Source organism: Diadema antillarum, unplaced genomic scaffold, assembly GCF_040938485.1.
Source record: "Diadema antillarum isolate AM-2024a unplaced genomic scaffold, OU_Dant_1.0 seq00000217_RagTag, whole genome shotgun sequence".
Lineage (NCBI taxonomy): Eukaryota > Metazoa > Echinodermata > Echinoidea > Diadematoida > Diadematidae > Diadema > Diadema antillarum.
The window spans coordinates 2,772,622-2,794,936 of record NW_027271272.1 but is presented as its reverse complement, the minus strand read 5'-3'; the positions used below and the strand labels follow the sequence as shown (position 1 = coordinate 2,794,936).

The following is a 22,315-nucleotide window of genomic DNA, read 5'->3' as shown; positions in this document are numbered from 1 at the left end:
GGGAAGGTGTGGGAGGGGGGTGTCCCCCCTCCCACGGTAGGGAGTTTTTGAATTTTATATCTTAAAATGGGGCCATTTGGTGCATACAAAAGTGACTTTTTCGGCATGGCAGTGCGGCTTAGAAATAAGGTACGGTATGGCATATTAAAACTTAGTTACGAAATTTACGAGGTTTTGGACAATTTGCTGGAACACCACCTGGTCACTTTTTTTTCTGTTGTATATACCTGGTAGGGTAAAAAGTGCTCAAAAAACAAGAATGTCTTTTACAAAAAGTGGACCTTTTGAAAATTTGGGGGGGTCGTACGACCCTCCCGACCCCCCCTTGCATACACCCATGGACATGCTTATTTCAAGCATTCAACTGCTTCTTTACTGGCCGCGTAAAACAAATCACAATTCAAACAACCATAATGGCTACTCTACAGAGCCAACTGAGACATCTCATTGGCCGACAACTTGACAGTGAAAACACGTCCTTGAAGCTGTCATCTCTTCTTCAGCGTGGGTCAAGTTTTGCTCCAAACCTGGATGAGCTTGTGGTACGACTGCAGATTTCATTTCCTTGAAGCCTCTCTATTCGTGGATAACTTGAATGTCACATTGCTTGATTTTTGTCACTTCTGTACTGATTACGATATAGGAAATCACTTATCATCACTATAATGTCAATGAATCGCCATCTTGTCTTTGATATGTGATGACTCTTGGTATGGTAAATATAAATACCATCATCACAAGTATTGGCACAGTCTAATCAATATGCAAGTGGTTACCGTTTTTTCTTGCCTTTTCCATTGGAAGACGTGTGGTTGAATGATCCAGCCTCAGTCAGTAGCCATGAAAGAAGACGGAAGCCTGTGTGGTATCCCCTCTTTTCTGTGTATCACTACACATTTATCTTTCCATTGCTTGACTCTTCAAGTATCATTCCAGAGTGGTGGCAAATTCATTACCCTTACCTCTCCCTGCCACATCTTATGTGCCATATGATACATAAAGACTTTATGCATCTACAGTGAGTGGTCTTTGATACCGGTAGTCCAAAAGGGTGTGGTGTGGCTACCGTCGTCATCACAACACATGCTCTATGCCGCTCTCTCCCGGGATTTCAAAGGCGACATGATGCTGCACCATGGCACCCCTGCCTCGCTGCTGGATGGGGGGCAGTCGGGGCACACCGGAGCCGACGCGTCGACTGCCCCACGCAGCGGCATCTCCCAACTCAGAATGTGCACCATCTTCCAAGGGCGGCGCCCGAGCCCGAGCCCGAGGCTGAGAGGGCAGCTCCATACAGTCCTCGGCGTCCGAGAAGGCGTCATCCAGGGGTGTCTCCAGGCGGCTGGGGTGGCGCATGTTCCGCAGCATCCGCTTCTTAGAGGGCTTCCGCCCTGGCCTCCGTCCATGAGAAGAGCGGCCGGGTCGCTCGTCTGGTGGCGGAGGCTCGATCACGGCTTCCGTCTGCAGTGTCGTTCGGCCCCTGGTCCTCGGACGTCCACTGTCTGATGAATCTGGGATGAAATAATGAGATTGCATTGACACAAACTGTAGAAAAACATGAAGTGAGGGTGATATTCCACTCTTAAAAGAAAACAAATATAAACAAGCTTTTCCTTTAATACATCACACACATACACTACAAATAAGCAAAGATGATAAATATGGTGCTTTGTAAAAGTATCCTAAACTGTTTTACACTATAATGATTTTCATAATGCATAAGGGTAAACAGGAGAATGAGACACACAAGGAACATAGAGAAAGAGAGAGGGAAAGAGGGTGAGGAAAGAGGAAAAGAAAAGACTGTTTGTTAGACACAAATCTCTGTTTAGTGTCATAAGAAAGGTGAGAGCAGACTGCACTCATTCAAGTAAAAAATAAATTGTCATACATTTATCAGAGGTATATATCATTCAAGTGTGACCAATCTGATAGGAATACTCCTCAGGTACATTTTTAACCTGTTGAGGATGGGCTGATTCTGCTGCAACACCCATTTCCCATAGACACTTGCCCGAGTATACTTGGGACTCGTCTTCAACGGGTTAATGTGAACATGAGGGTAGCATTTTCCAACCGTGCTGTTATGCTCCAAACCTTTTTCTACCAGAGTGTAAGCTTTCATGTTTGAAACATCAAATGCACACTACTTTGGATTTTGATCCACAGTCTGAGCAGTGAAGGCAAAAAAGCTTGGCACGTAGGAGGCAAAATACACCAATGTACCTGGAGTTCCTCTCGGAGAGTTGGCAATGGTTGGAATGGGGAAGGCTGCCCCCCTTCTCGCCAGCATCCGGACGGGGACATTGTTACCCCAGGAGGAGGACGACTGGTCCTCACTGGCCACACTGGATGGGGGTAGGTCCAGCTTCATGCCTGGATTGCAAAAGGGTACAGAAGAAATGTGCAAAAATGCATGAATGACATATTCCATAGTCTTGACATAACAGCTCTGTGACAAAAATAATTTTCATCCATCTAAATTACCTCTTGTCATCACAAAATTGCCTCTTGACATCCTTATTTCGTCTGTTGAGAATGAGAAGGGAGTTAAACTGTCTTGAAAACTATGGATTTTGTGGCAACTTAACACCCTTATCATTCTCAACGTCCTTATCATTCTCAACAGACAATTTGTTCTTACCTGCAAACCAAAAACTTTTTAGAGAGGGTATTTTATCATCCTCTTCCTCCTCCTCCTTCTTCTTTCTCTATTACTCTACACTTCACTTCATAATTTGAGCAAACATAATACTGGCTCAATTTGTTAGCCTCTTTAAGGTTATGACACCTTGTCATGTTTGCTGTGCTATAGGTCTCCTACTATCTGCATAGTCTAAATAGACTGTACTAAGCTCTTTTTCATTTGTTTACATATAGGATCTCCTGCTAAGCTCAGCTGGAGAAAATTACATACATTTTGTGAGCAAAATATTTTCCCTATCCATTCTTGTAGGACAATTTTGAGAGGAATCAAACTTGCAACTGAGAACCACCGAAATGAATTTAGAAAAAAAATGCCCCTTCTTTTATATGATTTTGATTTGATTTGATTTTTGAATTTCCTTTCATACATAAATGAAATACAAAGCCAATTGAAAGAACTAATTGAGCACAGTATAATTTGAATCTGACAGTTAAAACAGATAGATGTTAACTTCAAATATCCAACATTAATAGGATTTGATTAATTCAAACATCCAAATTTTTGAAGAAGCATAATGTGTGACTTCACACCTCAGGGGCTATTCTACACTGAACAGTCGGATCTCAGAATTTAAAGGAAAAAACAACAAACTGATGTGAAATATAGGACATATTCAGTGCTTTCTTTGTACAGGGTCGGGGAAGGCAGACCTCCCAACCTTTCTGACTGAAAAACAGGGATGATTTGGCTCAAAAGTAGGAAAGAATGAGCAGTTCCCATAGGAATGTTTAGTAAAGTTATCAAGAAAAATAGGAAACTCCTATTGAAACGGTAGCTGCAAATGGTCAAAATTCAGATGCTTTCGTCCAAATTCAGAATCGTTGGGAGGTCTGGGAAGGTGTTGAGGATGGAAAGGAGCTAGGACAGAATGCTTGAACTTGCCAATTGCGTCGTCATGTGACGCCGACTCAAAGCTGAGGGAGAGGCGGTCGTTTTCGTCATCGTCATTCCCCTTCTCCATCTTTTTGGCAAACGCTTTGGCGATCATCTTGCTCTTCTTCAACTTGACCGGTTCGTTGATCGGCTGTCGAGTGACCCTGAAAGACACAAATAGAACACAGATATTAAAGTAAAGATATAATGAAAAAGGTATTACAAAGTAAAAACATTCAGAAGTTTGTCTATTGAAAACTCACCTCTGTTTTAATGGGCTTGGTACTGTTAACCAACAGTGTAAGATGAAAAAACAGAAGTGAACTTTAATACTCCAAGTTGTAAACTGAAACCTGCAGCCCTATTGGTTAGGCAGGGCTACATATGATCTGTTTCCATCTAAAAAAAAAATAGAACAATCTTGAAGACATAGCATGCAGCTTATAACTACATGGCGTATCACAGCAATCTGCTCTTATGTTGGGTCATTCTGGTGCTCTGTAACTACACTCCACACACTCCACAACAGTACCTCCTTTCTCCTCATCTTCTTCCTCCTATACTTTTTATCATCTTATTCATTTTCATTTTATGTTCCTCCTCCTATCCTTCTTTCCTCCTGTCCCTGTTTATCTTTCTGTTCATCTTTCTGTTCTTTTTGCCCCTCCTCATCTTTCTTCTCCTCCAGCTCTTCCTTCCTCCTTTTCCCCTGTTCATCTTTATCTGTCTTTTGATCATCCACTTCTGCCTCTCCTTCCAACTTCTCCTCCTATAACTCTCCCTCATTCTCCTCTTCTTCCTCATCCTTCTACAGGTCTTCATCCTCCTTTTTCATTCACCTTTTTCTCTCCTTTCTCCTCTATCCACTTTCCACTAAATCTGCTTCCATATGGCAAAAAGATTTTACACTCTTTGCCTATGGTTGCCAACCAACCACAACAACTAGAAAAGCACTCGCAGAGAGTGCAGACCTCCTCCAAGCAGCTCATTTCCACCCATACACGCATGGTGAATATCACCCAATTTCCCAATATAGAAGCCTTTAGTTTATGTCATCAGTTTCCAGCTTACGGTACCTCGCCCGAGCAGAGCATGTGCTTTAGTGTGCATATGCAAACCTCAAATATGCACAGCATGAATTCCCAAGTTCATTGACCCTACCTGCCCAAAAAATAAAAATCCTTAAAAAAATTCATGAAAATTCCCAGATCACTTCCAAAATTTCAATCTCTGTTCCTTCCGTCACTATCAACCTTTCCTATAGGTTTCATCCAAATCCGTTCACAACTTTTTGAGTCATTTGCACACAGACAAACAAACAATCAAACAAACATATAAACAAACACTGGCAAAAATATAACCTACTGTAAACGTCAATATTTTCGCGCGATTAATTTTTCGCGCTGAGCGGCTTGAAAACGTATTCGCGGGTTCTTAAATTTGCGCTCCGCAGCAGGTTACTTAATACTGTAGTACACATTCACTGCTTTCATCCAAAGCCTCTGCTACATAGCTTGCTATGCCAGCGTATGACAAGCGACGTAGCGAGCGGCTCGACTGCGAGTACAAGCACTCAAATACGTAGTACAGCTGTGACGGTAGTACCGTAGTCACGGGGGAATGTAGCATCGGTGCGTGCGGTGCACATATGCACGCTACAGTACACAGCAATCTATCGTCTCTTCGCACAGTACTAGTAGCGTAAACATGCGTGTACATTGTACTACGTAGCAGTATCATCGATGAAGCGCACACAATCATCCCGTTCAAAATGTGCATAGCAAATTGTGAAGATATATTCGCGCGTTTTTGAATTCGCGCTAGCCGAACGTAGCGCGAAATCCGCGAAAATTAATGTACCGCGAAAATTTCCACGTTTACAGTACTTGGCAGATGTGATAATAATTGTTAATCCCAATGCTATTTGTCCACACCTTACACACACTCAAAATCCCACCCATCCCCTCCCTGTGCACCTACTTTCTCCACATCCGGTTCCAGATGGCGATGGTGGAGGGGGTCCACACCCACATGCTCATGGCGATCCCCGCCCCGAACATGGAGAACAGGTGCACCATGACGATGGCCAGGTTGGGGCGGGTCTTGAGGGCGCACGTTGGGAGAGTGTTGACATCGTCCACCAGTTGGCTCTCCAGGGTCACATTAGCCTCACACCTGTCGGAGAGAGGAACAGGGAAAAAACAGCAACAAAGAAAAATCATATATTTGAATATTAAAGTCACATTATCAAATCATTCTCCAAGACTGTGAGTAGATGTACACATGATGCTATGAAGGGAAAAAAATAAAATTGTATCCATTCAACTTTACGCGTACATGTATGTTGTATGCAGTTTGTGCTTATAAATGCATGAAATTCTGTCAACATTGTCAAGATATCACATCCCAAAGTGTAGACGGCCCAGCAACATTTAACAAATAGGATAGATTTACAGTGGATTAACCTTTCATGATACCTAGCTGCAACTTGCCATTCTCGTTCTTCCACATTGAATTAATTCCTCCAAACTGAACCTAAATGCCAATTGGGAAGTCCATCTCAGGCAAAAGAAAAGGAAAAAAGCCATGTGTCTGCATCCATGGTGACACAGATTAAGAGGAAAAGGCAAGCTCCATTCATTGACATTTTGCTTCCAGACATTTGTGCCAATCGAGGAATCAAACACAGTAAGGGGTTAATATTAAGGGTAATATGGAGGGGGGGGGGGGGGGTAGGATGGCAAATAAAGTTCAATGAACTCACACTAGGTAGTCCTGGAAACCCTTTTCCCACTGTGCCTGGTGGGTGAACTCATACAGGTGGCAAGCAAAGGTGGTGAACACAAAGCCAAAGGCAAGGCCAGCAAAGACACCTGAGATAAGCAAGAGAAAGTAGCACCAGTCCATGAACAATACTCATGGTTACTCTCAAATTGATACACCCTAGTGCAAGCAAAGCAAAGTTTGTCAAAACAAACAAAGCGAAAGAAAAAAATAAGACAAACTGGGTGACATCAACTTACACAAGGAGTCTCAGCCCTATAGTTTTTTTTTCTTTGACTATCATTGATGGGAGTCATCTTCCAGTAAAAAATAAAAATGAGGTTAATTAAATCAAGCACTGATATTTCTATACCTGGTATATTGTACACTGACAGAAATATTGCATGAGCATTCTGGAGGACACAGCCATCACATTTCTGTTTAAAACTCTCTCCAGCCCAAATTTTCTTTTGTCATTACCAACATCCCGATGACACTAGTGCACTTTAATTTCAAAAACAAAAATTTGAAGATCATTAAAGTGAGAAAGAAAGAGGCATAAGACACTGACAAATATGAAAAAGGAATACATGGGAGAAGCTCACTTATTTCTAATTTATCATGAAAGTGACTGTATCCAAGGTTTATGGGACCAACTGAAATCACAAAAGGACGTTACCTATCCTTGCAATGGTTCCCTTGATCTTTGTTGAGGCTTTGTCGCTCAGCAATCCTGGGTTTTCTTTGTCCAATGTGCAGAGAGTTACCAAACCTGGAAGAAAAACAGAGATTGCAAATGTTATAGTGATATTCATCACATACAGATGGAAGAATGGATGAACATACAAAGAGAAGGAAGAACAACCTGAAGTTATGATGTCTTCTACACCCATTGCAGGGAAGAGACATAAAAAGGAGCATTAACAGAGATTTCTGATAATGTTTTTTTTTCTCTTGCCATTGTGATTACAGGCTGATGAGATTGATAAAACTTCTACCCTGCAAACATGAATAGAATGAGCCATTCAGGCATAGTAGTGTTCACCTCTTGCAGCATGCTGGCATGAAGTACAGGGCCTGTCTTTGTTCTCTTCCATCTCTATATCAAACTACAATGATATTAATAAAATCCTTTTTTTTTTTCATTTATATCGCACCAATGGATTAGTAAAAACATGAACGTAGGTATATAACTTCAAATGAAATAAATTTCAAAATAGAATTACACTTGACAAAGAATATCTACCAGCTGCCATCTACCAAATGCCATCCATCATCTACCAACTACCATTAACCATCTACCATTCTATCATCCACCATCATATACCAACTACCATCCACCATCTACCACCTATGATCCATCATCTCTCATATACCATCTACCATCTATCACATACCAACCATATTATCTACCATCTACCATAATCATGCCTACCATAGCATAGGCGCCGGAAGTGGGGGGGGCAGGGGGGGCGGCCGCCCCCCAATCCAAAAAGTGGGGGGGCAAAATGCATTTTTGCCCCCCCAAAAAGCCCCCCCCCCCCCAAAAAAAAAAAAAAAATAATAATAATAATAAAAATAAATGAATAAACAAAGAAAATAAAATAAATATGTATATATATGAATAAAAGGGAAAAAATATGGCTACAAACGGCAGTTGTTGGACTCTAGAATGTCAAAATTTTCAAGCTCGCTCGCTTCGCTCACTCGCATTGAATCGTTATGCCATTCTCCTAATGTTGCTGCCAGTAATTGCCAGTAGTTGCGCCCGAAGCCCCCACCCCTTAATTTCCAAAGCAAAAGATAAATATAGCTACAAACGGGAGTTTGGGGACTGTAAAATGTCAAAATTTTCAAGCTCGCTCGCATTGAATCGTTATGCCACTCTCCTAACGTTGCTGCCAGTAATTGCCAGCAGTTGCGCCCGATGGCCTCCCCCCCCCCCCCCTTAATTTCCTAAGCGAAAGATATAGCTACAAACGGCAGCTTTTGGACTGTAAAATGTCAAAATTTTCAAGCTCGCTCGCTTCACTCGCTCGCATCCAGCAGTTGAGCCCGGTGCGCCTCCCCCTTAATTTCTAAAGCGAAAAACATAGCTACGACGGCAGTTGCTGGACTCTAGAATGTCAAAATTTTCAAGCTCGCTCGCTTCGCTCGCTCGCATTGAATTGTTATGCCATTCTCCTAATGTTGCTGCCAGTAATTGCCAGTAGTTGCGCCCAAAGCCCCCACCCCTTAATTTCCAAAGCGAAAAATAAATATAGCTACAAACGGGAGTTTGGGGACTGTAAAATGTCAAAATTTTCAAGCTCGCTTGCTTCGCTCGCTCGCATTGAATCGTTATGCCACTCTCCTAACGTTGCTGCCAGTAATTGCCAGCAGTTGCGCCCGATGCCCCCCCCTTAATTTCCAATGCGAAAGATTCTATTATAAAATGGGTTCAAGAATGTAGCCAATAGGAAGCGCTGAAATGAGACACACCTCCTTCCTTTACTTCAGTACAATTGCACTGCCTGTAATCCTATGGTAAATTGCCGATCGTCTGTGCGCGCGGCTCCTTTGAATTGCAGTGCCTGCAATGCTAAATATGCGAAGTCCAGAGGTTAGATATCGCGATATCGATAGCCCAGCGAAACGAACGAAAAATGGCTGCCTCCAGCTCGGATCCGTTGCAGGCGCAATTTGAACTGTTAAATGACGAGGAATTGGATGAATTAATCAATGGAACTGATTCGGCGAGCACAAAGCGGTGTCTGAAATTCGGATGGCAAAGATTTGAGGCCTTTGTGAAATTTACCAAGACTTCATTGACTGATATTTCCCGTGAAATTTGGATCAAGGAAGGAGGACGGCACATCGTACAGCAAACGTAGTATTCAGTCAATCAGGTATGCAGTACAGCGTCAGCGTCACTATCTAGACGAACAAGATTTTGACATTTGTGACAAAAGCACATTTCCGAAAAGCAATAGAGTGTACAAGGCAGTTCTTGTAAAGCTGAAATAGAGTGTACAAGGCAGTTCTTGTAAAGCACAGTCCAAGAAGAGCGTAGAACTTCAAAGACATGATCTTTCTGATGCCAGTGTTACTACTGTTAGATCTACTACTGTTGCTGGTGAAGAACATAATCGTCATGATCATGGAACAGAGTCAGAAGAAATGTCAATTTCTATTCAGAGTTCTCAGACGCAGAGTCAGGTTCAGGAGTATCGGTATCGAAGTTTCTCCATTTTACAAAACTCATCTCAAGTTCGCACTTCTAGTGCACCTCACTTCCATTTCCAGAACTGCGAGGTGCACTTCCACCATAACTTAAGTAAGGCAATTGGAACTTGTACATGAGTTGATGTTTGTATTAGTCTTCATTTCACTGTTCATCTTCAATTTGGTTGACGTTCACTTCGCTTCGACGTTCACTTCACTTCGACGTTCACTTCACTTCGACGTCTTCACTTCACTACTTCTTCATCTTGAATTTGGTTGACGTTTACTTCACTTCGACGTTTATAGGTAAGTAAATAACTCATAGACCCATTTTATAAAACTAATGATGCACAGGATTATTTCGTGGCGTAAGTGAAGGTGCGGCGCACTCGAGAGTATTGACAATGGTGCAACATGCACGAGGCTGCGCCTCGTGCATGTTGCACCATTGTCAATACTCTCGAGCGCGCCGCACCTTCACTAACGCACTCTTTCCTGTGCATCATTAGTATACAAACGAGAGTTTTTGGACTGTAACATGTCAAAATTTTCAAGCTCGCTCGCTTCGCTCGCTCGCATTGAATCATTATGCCATTCTCCTAATGTTGCTGCCAGTAATTGCCAGCAGTTGCGCCCGATGCCCCCACCCCTTAATTTCCAAAGCGAAAGATATAGCTACAAACGGGAGTTTTTGGACTGTAAAATGTCAAAATTCTCAAGCTCGCTCGCTTTGCTCGCTCGCATTGAATCATTATGCCATTCTCCTAATGTTGCTGCCAGTAATTGCCAGCAGTTGCGCCCGATGGGCCGCCCCATTAATTTCCAAAGTGAAAGATATAGCTACAAACCCCAGTTTTGGGACTGTAGAATGTCAAAATTTTCAAGCTTGCTCGCTTCTCTCTCTCGCATTGAATCGTTATGCCATTCTCCTAATGTTGCTGCCAATAATTGCCAGCAGTTGCGCCCGATGCGCCCCCATTTATTTCCAAAGCAAAATATATAGCTACAATTAAAACTCCAGTTTTGGAACTGTAGAATATCAAAATTTTCAAGCTCGCTCGCTTCGCTCGCTCGCATTTTATTGTTATGCCATTCACCTTATGTTGCTGACAGTATATAATTTGTCGATCGTTTCACACCGTCATTCCATAATCCATGTAAGGAAAACTTACAATGTTCCTCAATGACTGCGTTGTTGAATGTATCACATTCCGTAATGTATTGTAGTCCCATTATTGCTCACGCACACACGCACAAGCATACAGACCGTCAAAATTACTTTATGGTTCCCCCCCATGTTTCAACCCACCGTACGCCACTTTACACACACACACACACACACACACACACACACACACACACATATATATATATATATATAAAAAATAGATGTGTGTGCGTGTGTGTGTGTGTGTGTGTGTGTGTGTGTGTGTGTGTGTGTGTGTGTGTGTATATTGCGTAACATATGCATGGTCTAATCTTGAGCCCCCTCCAATGTTTGCCCCCCCAATCCAAAACTGCTTCCGGCGCGCGTGATGCCTACCATCTAGCAACTAACATCTACCATGTACTATCGACCATGTATCACCTACCACATATACCATCTATCAACTACCATCAGCTACCATCTACCAGTGCCCCATATAAAGGGAGTCTGGCTAACTTGGTTTTCAGCTTTTTGAGTTTTGAAGCCTGTGATTGGTCCAAACTGGTCCCGTGATCTTCGTGGAGCCATGTCTTTACCAAAGTGCACTTTTATGCAGTGCCCATTGTTCACTACCCCTTCTTTGGCTTGCTTTCATTATTACGTCTGAGTGTACATGCTAACCCTCTAACGCGTAATATGCAGGGGAACGACATGGCATCCAATTTAGCAGTTGTCCAGACTCTCTTTGCATACGGCACTGCCATCTACCAACTGCCATCTGTCATCTACTAGTTACCATCTCCATTTGCCACATAACATCCATCAACTAACATCTACCATCTACCATGTATCATCTACCACAAACCATCTATTAACTACCATCTGACAACTATTATCTACAATCTACCATATACCAACTACTATATACCTTCTACCACCCTCTTATCATTCAACTTACCTTGTACAAGATAGAAGCCACCACATATTAGACATAGACCGATTGGAACCAGCACAAACCCTGCACGATAGTAGTGGTTCTGGTAGCCTACAAAACAGATTCCTGCTACAGAATCACCATCAACCTAGCAAAACCAAACAGAACAAAAAGTGGAATCAGATATACAACCAACAAGCAAACTCATGAGAGTGTGGGTCAACTGGGACTATAAGGACTGGGATAGACCTAGTTCTATATGTACACACACATCCACATACATTCATACACTTCTCTTACATTTCATCTTTTTGATAGTTACCTCTGCCAAGGGAGGATATGTTTTCTTCCGCGTTTGTTGGTTTGTTTGTCCTTGTGCAAAATAGCTCAAAAAGTTGTGAACGGATTTGGATGAAACTTACAGGAAAGATTAAGACACAAGTAATAGATGATTGAATTTTGGTAGTGATCTGGGAATTTTTGTGGATTTTGTGAAGGATTTTCAATATTTTGGCAGGTAGGGTCAATAAACTTGGGAGTTCAAGCTGCGCATTTTTGAGGTTTTCACACACGCACTAAAGTGCATTCTCTAGTTTCGGCTAAGGCAAGGTGTGCCGCGCAGCTGGAGGTTGATGATGTAACAATAGGCTTCTACATTGGGAAATTGGTCGACTTTCACAATGCAAACGTATGGGTGGAAATCATTGTTCTCTATAGAAGAACAAGATCAGTGGTGTAAATGAACTGCTTGGCAGAGGTCTGTGCTCTCAGAGTACTTCTCTACTTTTTCAAGCAAAGCTCTGGAAAAATTGTGCTAACACTGAAGAGGCTACTATACCCTGGGCAAATAAGGCCATTATCACTATTTTCTATACTAATTGCTGGCTCCAAAAAAACTTGATCTCACCTGGTTGATGGCCAACACCACCACTACAAGGACAAAGGGAAGGGTCCAGGAGATGAGGTGGAAATAGGCCGTCTTGCCCTGCAGGGGGTCCTGGGGTGTGCCCAGGGCTCGGAAGCTAAGGTGCCAGGAGTAGGCCAGCATGACAAACCAGAAGACACCAGCCACGATGAAGTAGTAGACGATGACAAAGATGATGACGCAGGAGAGATTCTCCCCCTCGCTGAATGAAGGGAAGAGTACAAAAGAAGAGTTGATGATAGCGGAAGAGGACAAATTGTTAGATGAGAGCTTGTTCGATTAACAACTCGCTCATTTGAATATTCATAAGGACTGGTCAAGAAATGTTTTTATGCAAAAAAAAGGTGATATTTCAAAATGTCATATCTTCCTTATTTCTTAGTCGATTTTTGTTATATTTGTATCATTCTGTAGCAAATATTTTTCTCTTTCTTTTGAAGTTTATTCATTTTTGAGGTGGATTTCTCCTTTAATACCTGGGCTCTCCTAGTCTCATGGTGCCGTCATGGCGACAGACGATGTCCTCCCTCGCTCCGTCGGAGAACTGCGCCAGGAACCCGATGCTTCCCAGGAAGAAGCAGCCGTTCATGTAGAACAAGATGACTGCCGGGTATTTGCTGGAGTTCTTCCAGTCAGCGAAGAAGGTGCACTGGATTTGGGTGAGAATATAAAGAAGGGTTCAAACTTGGATGAGTAAACTTATACGAAAGAGTTTTGCCAAAAGAGACTCAATTTTGTACCAAAAAACAATGCTCTGCAGTGTGATATACCAGTCACATATCATATGCTCTAACTACAAATTTATGAAGGATGCAGGGCTACACACTGACCCATTTTTTCTACTGGTCCAACCTGTCTGTTGGACCAGTAGATACCCAGTTTTTCAATTTTTTACAGGTCCATTCCTGAAAAAGTTGCTGGTCCGACAGTGATTTTTACTGGTCCTGGACAGGTCTTGGACCATTGGACCAATGCTGGTGAGCAGCGTTGAAAGATGGCAACATTAATACAGTGAGCTTTTGAACCCCCAACCTTACTGCTTTCCAGGCAGTAGCACAACCACCAGGGCAAGCTGGATGTTGCAACCACTGCTATCATATGTCATGACTATTAAAAAAATTGAAAAAATATCTTTTTAAAAATTTGATTAGAATTCCTTTGTCTGTACCAAGCACATTGACATACATGTATTAACAGTAAAGCCATATGCTCGAAACTCAAGGCTGCCAACGTTCATACATCAAAATAATTCAGAGGAGATTCCCAAAAGCAATCAGGGAGATACTTGTGTACTCATTCATGCATTTTAACGAGTAAATAATAACTCCTGAATCAGTTAGGTATTCAGATTCTCTTATTGGGATATGAGATAATTTAAGCTTCCATGGAACTTAAAGGGGATGGCTAGTAACTGATCTGTGGGAATCAGTGGGAATGCTGGGGGATGATTGTTCCAATCCTTGTGGGATTCATTTAAGAGTACATTATACAACTGTATATCTATTGTTGAGTGAAAATTATTTGCTTCAGAATGGTCTCCTATTCAAGTAATATGCAGTTTAATGTTTCCAGGTTAGCATGCCTGTACAGTGTCGGGGCAATCGTTAACGGCCTGTTCATGATCGCCCCGTCACTGTACAGGCATGCTAACCTGGAAACATTACATTGCACATAACTTGAATATGAGACCATTCAGAAGCGAATAATTTTCACTCAACAATAGATATATATACTCTTAAATGAATCCCACAAGGATTGGAACACTTAAATCATCCCCCACTATTCCCACTGATTTCCACTGATCGGTCTGATACAAGCCATCCCCTTTAAATTATGCACTTTCTGAAACCATGAACATAAACAAAATAATACACATGAAATATGTCCTTTCTCCTGGGTGAGTCATATTGATGAAAACTAGATGCTCATCAGAAATACTCCTCATATTCAATATGCCGGAACATTGCCAGAATGGCTTGCATCAACCCAATGACTGACTAATCAGAAAGGAGGAAAATTCTGCCCAGCATTACAGCACTAAAAGTCCATTTTAAAAGCTTTTTTTTTTCTGTTCAAAAACACACTGATCCTGATATTTCACATGACAATGATGCTGCCTGAGTTAAGTTTGGTCGAGTTTGGTTAAGTTGGCAAAATATACAGTATGCCATGGTATATTATCAAACCATGCTAGCCAAATCGATTGAGGTTGTGAAGTATTCTAAACTCAGTTTTGTCCTTATGTCTATCGGCATCTTTCCAAGTAACCATACTTTTCATCAGATTTGGTAGTTATGAGCAGTCATGGTTGATTCAACATGTGGAAAATTTGTATCTATTGTAAATGGTCATTTAGTAAATACTTTATACCATGATGTTTTGCCCTAAATTTCTGGTATTCATACATTTGATGAACAACTGAGTTAAGGCATGCCAATGATAAACTGTAAAAACTGAGCCAAATAATACAAAAACATTAAGGAAATAAATGAGGAAGCACAGGAAAATGGAAAGGAATTTGAGAAAACTCTATGGCAGCTTCCTATGTCACTGGTAAACCAGGGGCTGGACAGTTTGTATTGGTCAGCTTGTGGCAAACAAGCAGGCTAACTGCCCCCACACTCATTGTGCAGGACGGCATAATTGAAAGGGTCGGCCTTAAGTCCAAGCTTAGTGGTCAGTGACTGAGTAATGGTCAAAGAGAGAGACAGAGGGAAAAAAGAAAAGGAGGGGGAGGTTGGGTCCATTGAATGCCCCAGCATCTCTTTTCAAAGGAAACAGGAACAATCAAAAAGGGGGATGAGCTGGGGGCAGTTATCAATTGTTACAGTGGATCCTCTCATCAAACCAAATCCCCTATTCTTCTCACACCCCAGTTGGCTGGATCGTTTCAAAGAATTGACACACGGGACCAACATCACTTGCAATACGTCAACCACTCAACCACACACAAACACAATACACACGTACACACACACACACACACACACACACATACAGCTTCTTAGGATTGCAGCAAATTTCTGTCCATCTGCATAGAGTCTTGTCATCTTCATTTAGGCCTACATAATAGTCAATACATACATTTTGTTTTCACACAGTCATATTGTATTTATTTGAGTTGATTGTTACTGACAATGTTCAGGATGCTGCAGTAATCGCTGTTTTGCCATTATGGCTTTCATTATAATAAACCTTTGTAAATCTGTTCAAATCAAACCATGTATTGCATGTAGGGCCTATGTTGTTCATAGCAAGATTTGTTTACATAGTAGCACACACCCATACTTTCACATTAGCTTGTGGATAGAGATCTTAGAGTCAATATAGAGATAGCAAGACCCATCATAGCAGTACAAAACAAAACAGCATGATAACATGATTTGTTAAAAATCAGTATGTTCCATATTTGAATAAAACATACTTTATTTCTTCATAAATCAAAGCATGTTTGTGGACATACACACTTTGTATACATACATACAGTACATACATACATATACAAACATACAGGCTTTGGCATAAATAGTTCTTCTAATTTTTGATACATCAGAACAAAGTCTTTTTTGGCGATAAACATCAGATTCACTGAATATCCCTCACTATCACACATCTCATTTAACAAAAACCAAACTAACAAGACAAGTAAAGAGCAGGAGCAGGAGCTGTATTCAGTCTCCAGATTCATTTTGTTGTCAAGGGAACTACCACTTGCATTTTTGTATTTGGTCACATGACCATCACCCCAGTTCCACACTACTGTCTACCGCCATGGGTAAAATATTCATTGCAGGCTTGCAGTCAGCATCCACCTGGCTCATTGTATATCTCAGTGCCCATCCCCCCCTCCCCCCCCCCCCCCCGAAAAAACAAACAGAAAAGAAAAGAGAGAAAAATTTAGAAATTTTCTCCAGAGAAGTAGCACTGCCTTCTTTTTATTATACCATAGATGGGAACAGCTGAACACAACAAAGGATTTTTCTCTCTCATTTTTTTTTTTTTTTTTTTTTTTACATTGAGAATCAGCCTTTTGACAAGGCTTCACGGCTGAGAAATGAAACTAACTAGCCACACCGAGCATTGCAAGGTACTGGAGAACGGAAGACCGAGTGGTGCAGCCACTAGGCTTTTTTAAACTTTTTTTTTCCCAGCCGCCTCGAGATGTATTTGAGTATGAATTATTCATTTATTCATCAGTCAGACTGCAGTTGGTATGCTAATGATGATGTGTCAATGCTGGCAATGCAGGCAGCTGCCGCAGGCAGACACTGCAGGCTGGATATGGATGAGCAAGCCCACTGACAAGCATAAATGCATATTCATTAGATGATTGGCTGCTACAATGTACCTATTTGTTAGCAGAATCAGCAATAAACAATTAACGTCCATGACAAGAAATTCATGTCAGGTTTAAAAAGGCCTCCTGCCTGGGCCCGTCAGCCTCTCTTTCATTTGTTCCCTCGCAGTTGGACTTATTTTCAGCCTGGAGGCCTTGTCAAAAGGCTAAGTGAGAATGGGCCAGTGTATCAATTTTTTCTCATCGTCCTCACTTGAGTAGGAGGAGCACACACACACACACACACACACACACACATACACACATTCATCTACACTCTTTATCCAATCTGGGCAAGTGGTGTCTTGTTGGTCTTGGGTAAACACCAGACTTCTCATCAAACCTGGCCCAGAAGGGCACTTGAACAGTCCCCTGTCAGTAAACTTCCACTCAACAAATAAATTCAGGAGGAGACGACCAGGCAATAATAATGAGAAGCAGAGGAGCATCAAACCATTCCTCCCCCCCCCCCCCTCCATCCCCATCAATCCCCTCACTCCTCAAAAGAATAGGCCCTACAGGTATAATTGCCTGGGGTAAACTTGCTACTTTGCTTTCTTTCTCTTGTTCACCTTCATTCTAGTTTTTGTTTTTTGTCAGTGTGGTCTAGTTGCAAAGTTTTACCAGTACACAGAGCTTTTAAAATGGTCTCAAGACAAACCAAACATGCTTCTCAGTTTCTGTTGCTTTGTACAATAAGTGGCAATTGAATAGGTTTCTATTAGTGATGCTATTATAGATACAGATCTCCGTCATATTGAATTTTTCTAAAGTTGCGGAAATTTAGCTACCCATGTATGGTGACACTCCAAAAGAACGGGAGGTTTTAGTTGATAAATCATGGACACAATGAAGGTTACAGTTTGTTATTCTGAAGGTTTGATATTCAAAAGGTCATTAATCTGAAAGTGAAATAAGTTTCATTATTCAAAAGGTTTGCAATTCAGAAAATGAAATAAGGTTCATTGTTCCAACAGTTTGTTAATTGGCAAATGGAAAAAGGTTTGTTATTCTAAAGGTTCATTAAAGGGATAGTCTTACAGTTTTGGTGGAGGTGAGAATTGGGCTTTTAACTTTTTGCGAGATACCAAGAAAGCACTTATGAAATAGTACAGAGCATACTGGTCATTTTAAGAGGAATTCGAAGTTTACTTGATGGAAATCGGGTTTGGAATGACGGAAACATCCAAAAACAAGGTAAAACAAAGCGATTGTGTGAAAGTGTGGGTCCCACACTTTATTAGAATCTCTCTTTTTGGATATCTCAGCTATTTCAAAACCAATTTTCATCAAATAAACATTAAATTCCTCATAAAATTACATGCTCTTTCATATTTCATAAGACATTTTTCATTATGTCACCAAAAAATGTTAGAAATCTGAAGTTAGGTCTCAACCGAAACTGTACAATCCCTTTAATATGCACCTTCTTTTCATTTTTGGATTAACATACCTTCTTCCATTTTCAGATAACAAGAAAGACTTTTGAAAATATTATTAAAATGATCACATATATTCTAATTATTTTCTTGGTTTCTAGCACCGTTTAATCTCATATATCTCAAACTGATATTAAAGGATATATATCTGCTTTTGCATTAAACTCTTCATATGTTTTGTTTGTCTGAATTTACTCTCCTTAAGAAGGGAATGTCAACTCAAAACCTCCGAAACACATGTACACGCTGACACACGCACACAAATGCACACATATGAGGACATCCATTTCTATTTATAATGAAAATACAAGGTTGAGATACAGGAGGCTATAAATGCATATCTAGCCAAACAACACAGTATATAAAGATAATTAGATAACAATTTTGAGACCTGGTTTTTGTTTATGTTCTAACAAGATTTTTCTTATAACCGTGTTATCACATTTTTTGGGGGGTTATAACAAGAGTGCACTGTATTATGTGACTACAACCACTCCAATCAGTGGCATATCCTGGCGGGGGTGCACCGGGCACGCACTCTCCACCCCCTTTATTTTTCGTTAAAATAAAAGAAATAAAAAGCGATAATGGGGGGTGTGTGCTCCCCTTTAATTTTATAAAGGCCCCCCCCCCCCTTCATGGTATTCCTGGATCCACCCCTGCCAGTAATCACACTAGCTTGGATCACGCAAAGTGAACTCACCAAAGTAAAGAGTGTGCAGACAACACAGACCCCAGCAAAGACTGCGATGAAGACGTGGACCTTGCTGTGGTCGTCTTCGGTGTAGAGCGGATTGCTGCACTGGATGCCGCAGCCTTCCACATTCTCGTACCAGCTCTTGGCATTGTCCGTGGCGACGAGGGGCGGTTCGCACTCCCCGGTGAGGTTGAAGGTCACCTGCTTGTATGTGTTCTGAAAAACAAAATAACAAAAAGGAATATGGAATTGTTGAATCATTACAGGGTTTTTTTTTTGTTTTTTTTTTGCAGTTCTTGATTCATGACAAATGCATCTTGTGCAATTATTTTAATTGCCCAATATACTAAAAAAATTGTATGAAAGTTTGATATCAGAGAGGAATTTCAAAAAGTAGCATTACTTTCCCTCTGACAGACTCCAGTAGCCAATGCTGAACTGATAATTCAAGATCTTGAAGATCACTGCAGAGGTTTGTTGAAAAAGGCATTTTATGTTTCAGCTGTGTTTCAGGAATGAAGTTTGTTATCCAGTTTTGCCCAAATCAATATAAAAAAAGTAAATTCATCATCACAAAGAGTGTTTCATGCACTATCACAAATATTCCCAGCATTGCTGAAGGAGCAAGACAATCTCAATTGTTTAATCTGTTTTGTGTTTGCAAATGTATGTAAAGTTCTGTTGCCATTTTGCTATATATATATAAATCAAAAGTGACAACGGTGTACACGCGCTTTTACAGGCCTTATTGGCTTTTTATTTGTATAAAACATTTTCCATTTTACTTCTTTCCTGTTGTGATTTGTTACAGTTTATGATATAATCTCATTGTTGTTGTTGTTGTTGTTGTGTGCTATTATCTTTATGTATGATCGTTTCTATGCTTTATCTTGTAATACTGGATATTTAATATTACTTTTTTATGATTTGAAATGGAAATAAAAGAATTGAATTGAATTATATGGCACTGATGTGCACATATAAACACATAAAATGCAAAAGGTGAGATAGACATGTGAGATTTTGAGAGCAGTCATTCCCACTATTTAATGATACTTACAACAAAAACAGATTATATGTGACCGTGCACCTCAAAACGAACATAAAGTCGCACACACTGATTTTGCGTGAGGACTGAAAATAAGTGAAATGGGTCAACCTAGCCGAACTTGACTTTTTCATATTTTCTGAAAGAACGGCTCTTCTTTTACACTATGCTAAAATTTGGTATCATAAAATGGGCAGGAAAGTGTGTTTTTTAGCAGTTTATCTCGAACATTTTTGGTAGAATAGTGTGATTAGGTGTGTCTTTAGAATCCCTTTTTCATTTCTGAAAAACCTTGTCCACACTCTTCACTTTCAACTCTAATAACTTTTGAAAGGTTAGTGCTACTGCTTTGAAAGTTGGCATTAATTATGGACAGAATGTGTTAATGAGGTATGCTTAATTTCAATTTGATCTGATAATCCCTTCATTGTTGTTACTCTGGTGGTTTACTTCCTGTTTTTTGTCCCATTCATCGCACAGCCGGCACGGTTTGGTAAAGATTATGCGCTTGAGTAGACACTGTACTTCAGAGCCTCTTTTCTCAGTTCACACTTTTCCTGAGTTTGTGCTTTCTTTCCAATATTTAGATAGGTTAGGAGAGTCCATTTGATTTGAGTTATACATCATTTTAAAGCTTAAAGTCTGCTCTTTCAGAATATGGTCTTAACTACAAATTCATGTCTGGCGATTTTTTGTTTGTTTTGAGGTGCAGGGTCACATATATGAACATCAAATGGATATTGTACATGTGTAGTACAGACTAATGGGTGAAGGGACAGTGACATAACTACAGCTTAAACTTGACCAGGCTATACACAATGATAGCAAGCCTGCAAAAGGTACTGCTAACACACTTCATATTACTGTTATTTTTCAAATTCATTCCAATGAACCAAAAGAATAGGGTGTTTACTATATATCTACGTCAAGACTTGCCTTGATTTACTACACTGTACATACACTGTACCATCATAAAGTGAAACAATATTTAAGTCAGAACATAGAAATAGGAGCAAACTCTTCAAACAAGAAGTTTTACCTTTTCATATTCAAAAATTGTTTGCTCCTGTTTTTCTTTTTTAACACATTGCTAATTGGTAACAATGGAATGATACTTGAAATTCAGATTTTTTGTAAATGAAAGTGAGATTGATGACATTCAGACATGTATCATGTCAAGCCGAGAGCTGGAACACTCACCGGTACGGCGCACTCCCGTGGCATCGTGTCGTCATTGCACTGCAAAAAGTGGGGCCAGCCACGCTCCACCTCCACGATGCGGCACGGCGCCTGCACCACGGAGCACATGTCGTAGCTGGGCACCTCCACGCGGCCGCCCTCGCACCGCGGCAGGTAGACGGCGCAGAGGAACGGCTGCACGACCTCCCAGCACTTGGGCACGTTGCGCAGCCCTCCCCACATGATCAGCTTCTCGCGCACCTCCTCCAACGTCGCGGAGTCATTGGCCAGTGACAGCGATGTGTGGGTGTGGGATAAACGTGTGCCCAGGCAGTCCGACATGTTAGCAGGCAACGGGGTGCACGCAGCCGGCTGCGTGCAGTCATCGGATGAAACGGAGCCACCCCCAATGGTCAGATTGAGGGAGAGGGCATGGGTGACCTCTGACCTCACAGCAGAATATACGACCATGCAGACGAGCCAAACAAGTACTTGGCATAATGGTGGCAGTGCCATCTCTGAATGGTGAAGGAGCACCACTTCATGTATTATCCAGCTGTTGAACCAAAACAAAAGTCATTAAAACATGTAGGCCTACATAGATGTAATCAGAAACTAATATGCCTCTAACATACTGAAATACATGCAGCAGGATTACCAACCTTTGCAGATCATTAAACATACTGATACATAATAAAAACTTATTTCTGAAAAGGCAAAAATTATGCATTGCATTTTGACTCAAAAGATGAAAATATAAACATACAAAGCATGCTTAATCACATTTCAGAAAAAAAATGTATAGTTTAAAAAAAATTTCTTATACTGTCTGATGTCTAATGGAGAGAAAACATGTCAAATATCACAAAAGCATATAGGAGTTGGCAAATCCTAACATGGCACAGCTAAGCTTTGTATTATGAGCAGCTGGACTTTAATATAGAGTAATAATATCAAATAAACAAAACACTACAAGTCTCCTTTATATTGATTGTGAAATACAAATGACAATGTTACACATGATTAACTGGAATATCACAGCTTCCTCATGTTTTCCCCAGGA

At 40.9% G+C, this 22,315-nt stretch overlaps 1 protein-coding gene across 1 annotated transcript; it reads right to left on the bottom strand.

Annotated features, from left to right (window-relative positions):
- Positions 1-1,074: 1,074 nt before the first annotated feature.
- Positions 1,075-21,723, bottom strand: LOC139729096 (protein smoothened-like). Its single transcript, XM_071640019.1, has 11 exons — positions 21,274-21,723; positions 19,032-19,241; positions 13,030-13,202; positions 12,536-12,755; positions 11,653-11,776; positions 7,023-7,115; positions 6,345-6,453; positions 5,561-5,755; positions 3,590-3,744; positions 2,227-2,376; positions 1,075-1,511 (listed from the first exon to the last, which is right to left on the bottom strand). Exons 1-11 carry the CDS (start codon positions 21,721-21,723, stop codon positions 1,075-1,077), a joined length of 2,316 nt encoding a protein of 771 aa, XP_071496120.1.
- Positions 21,724-22,315: the final 592 nt, after the last annotated feature.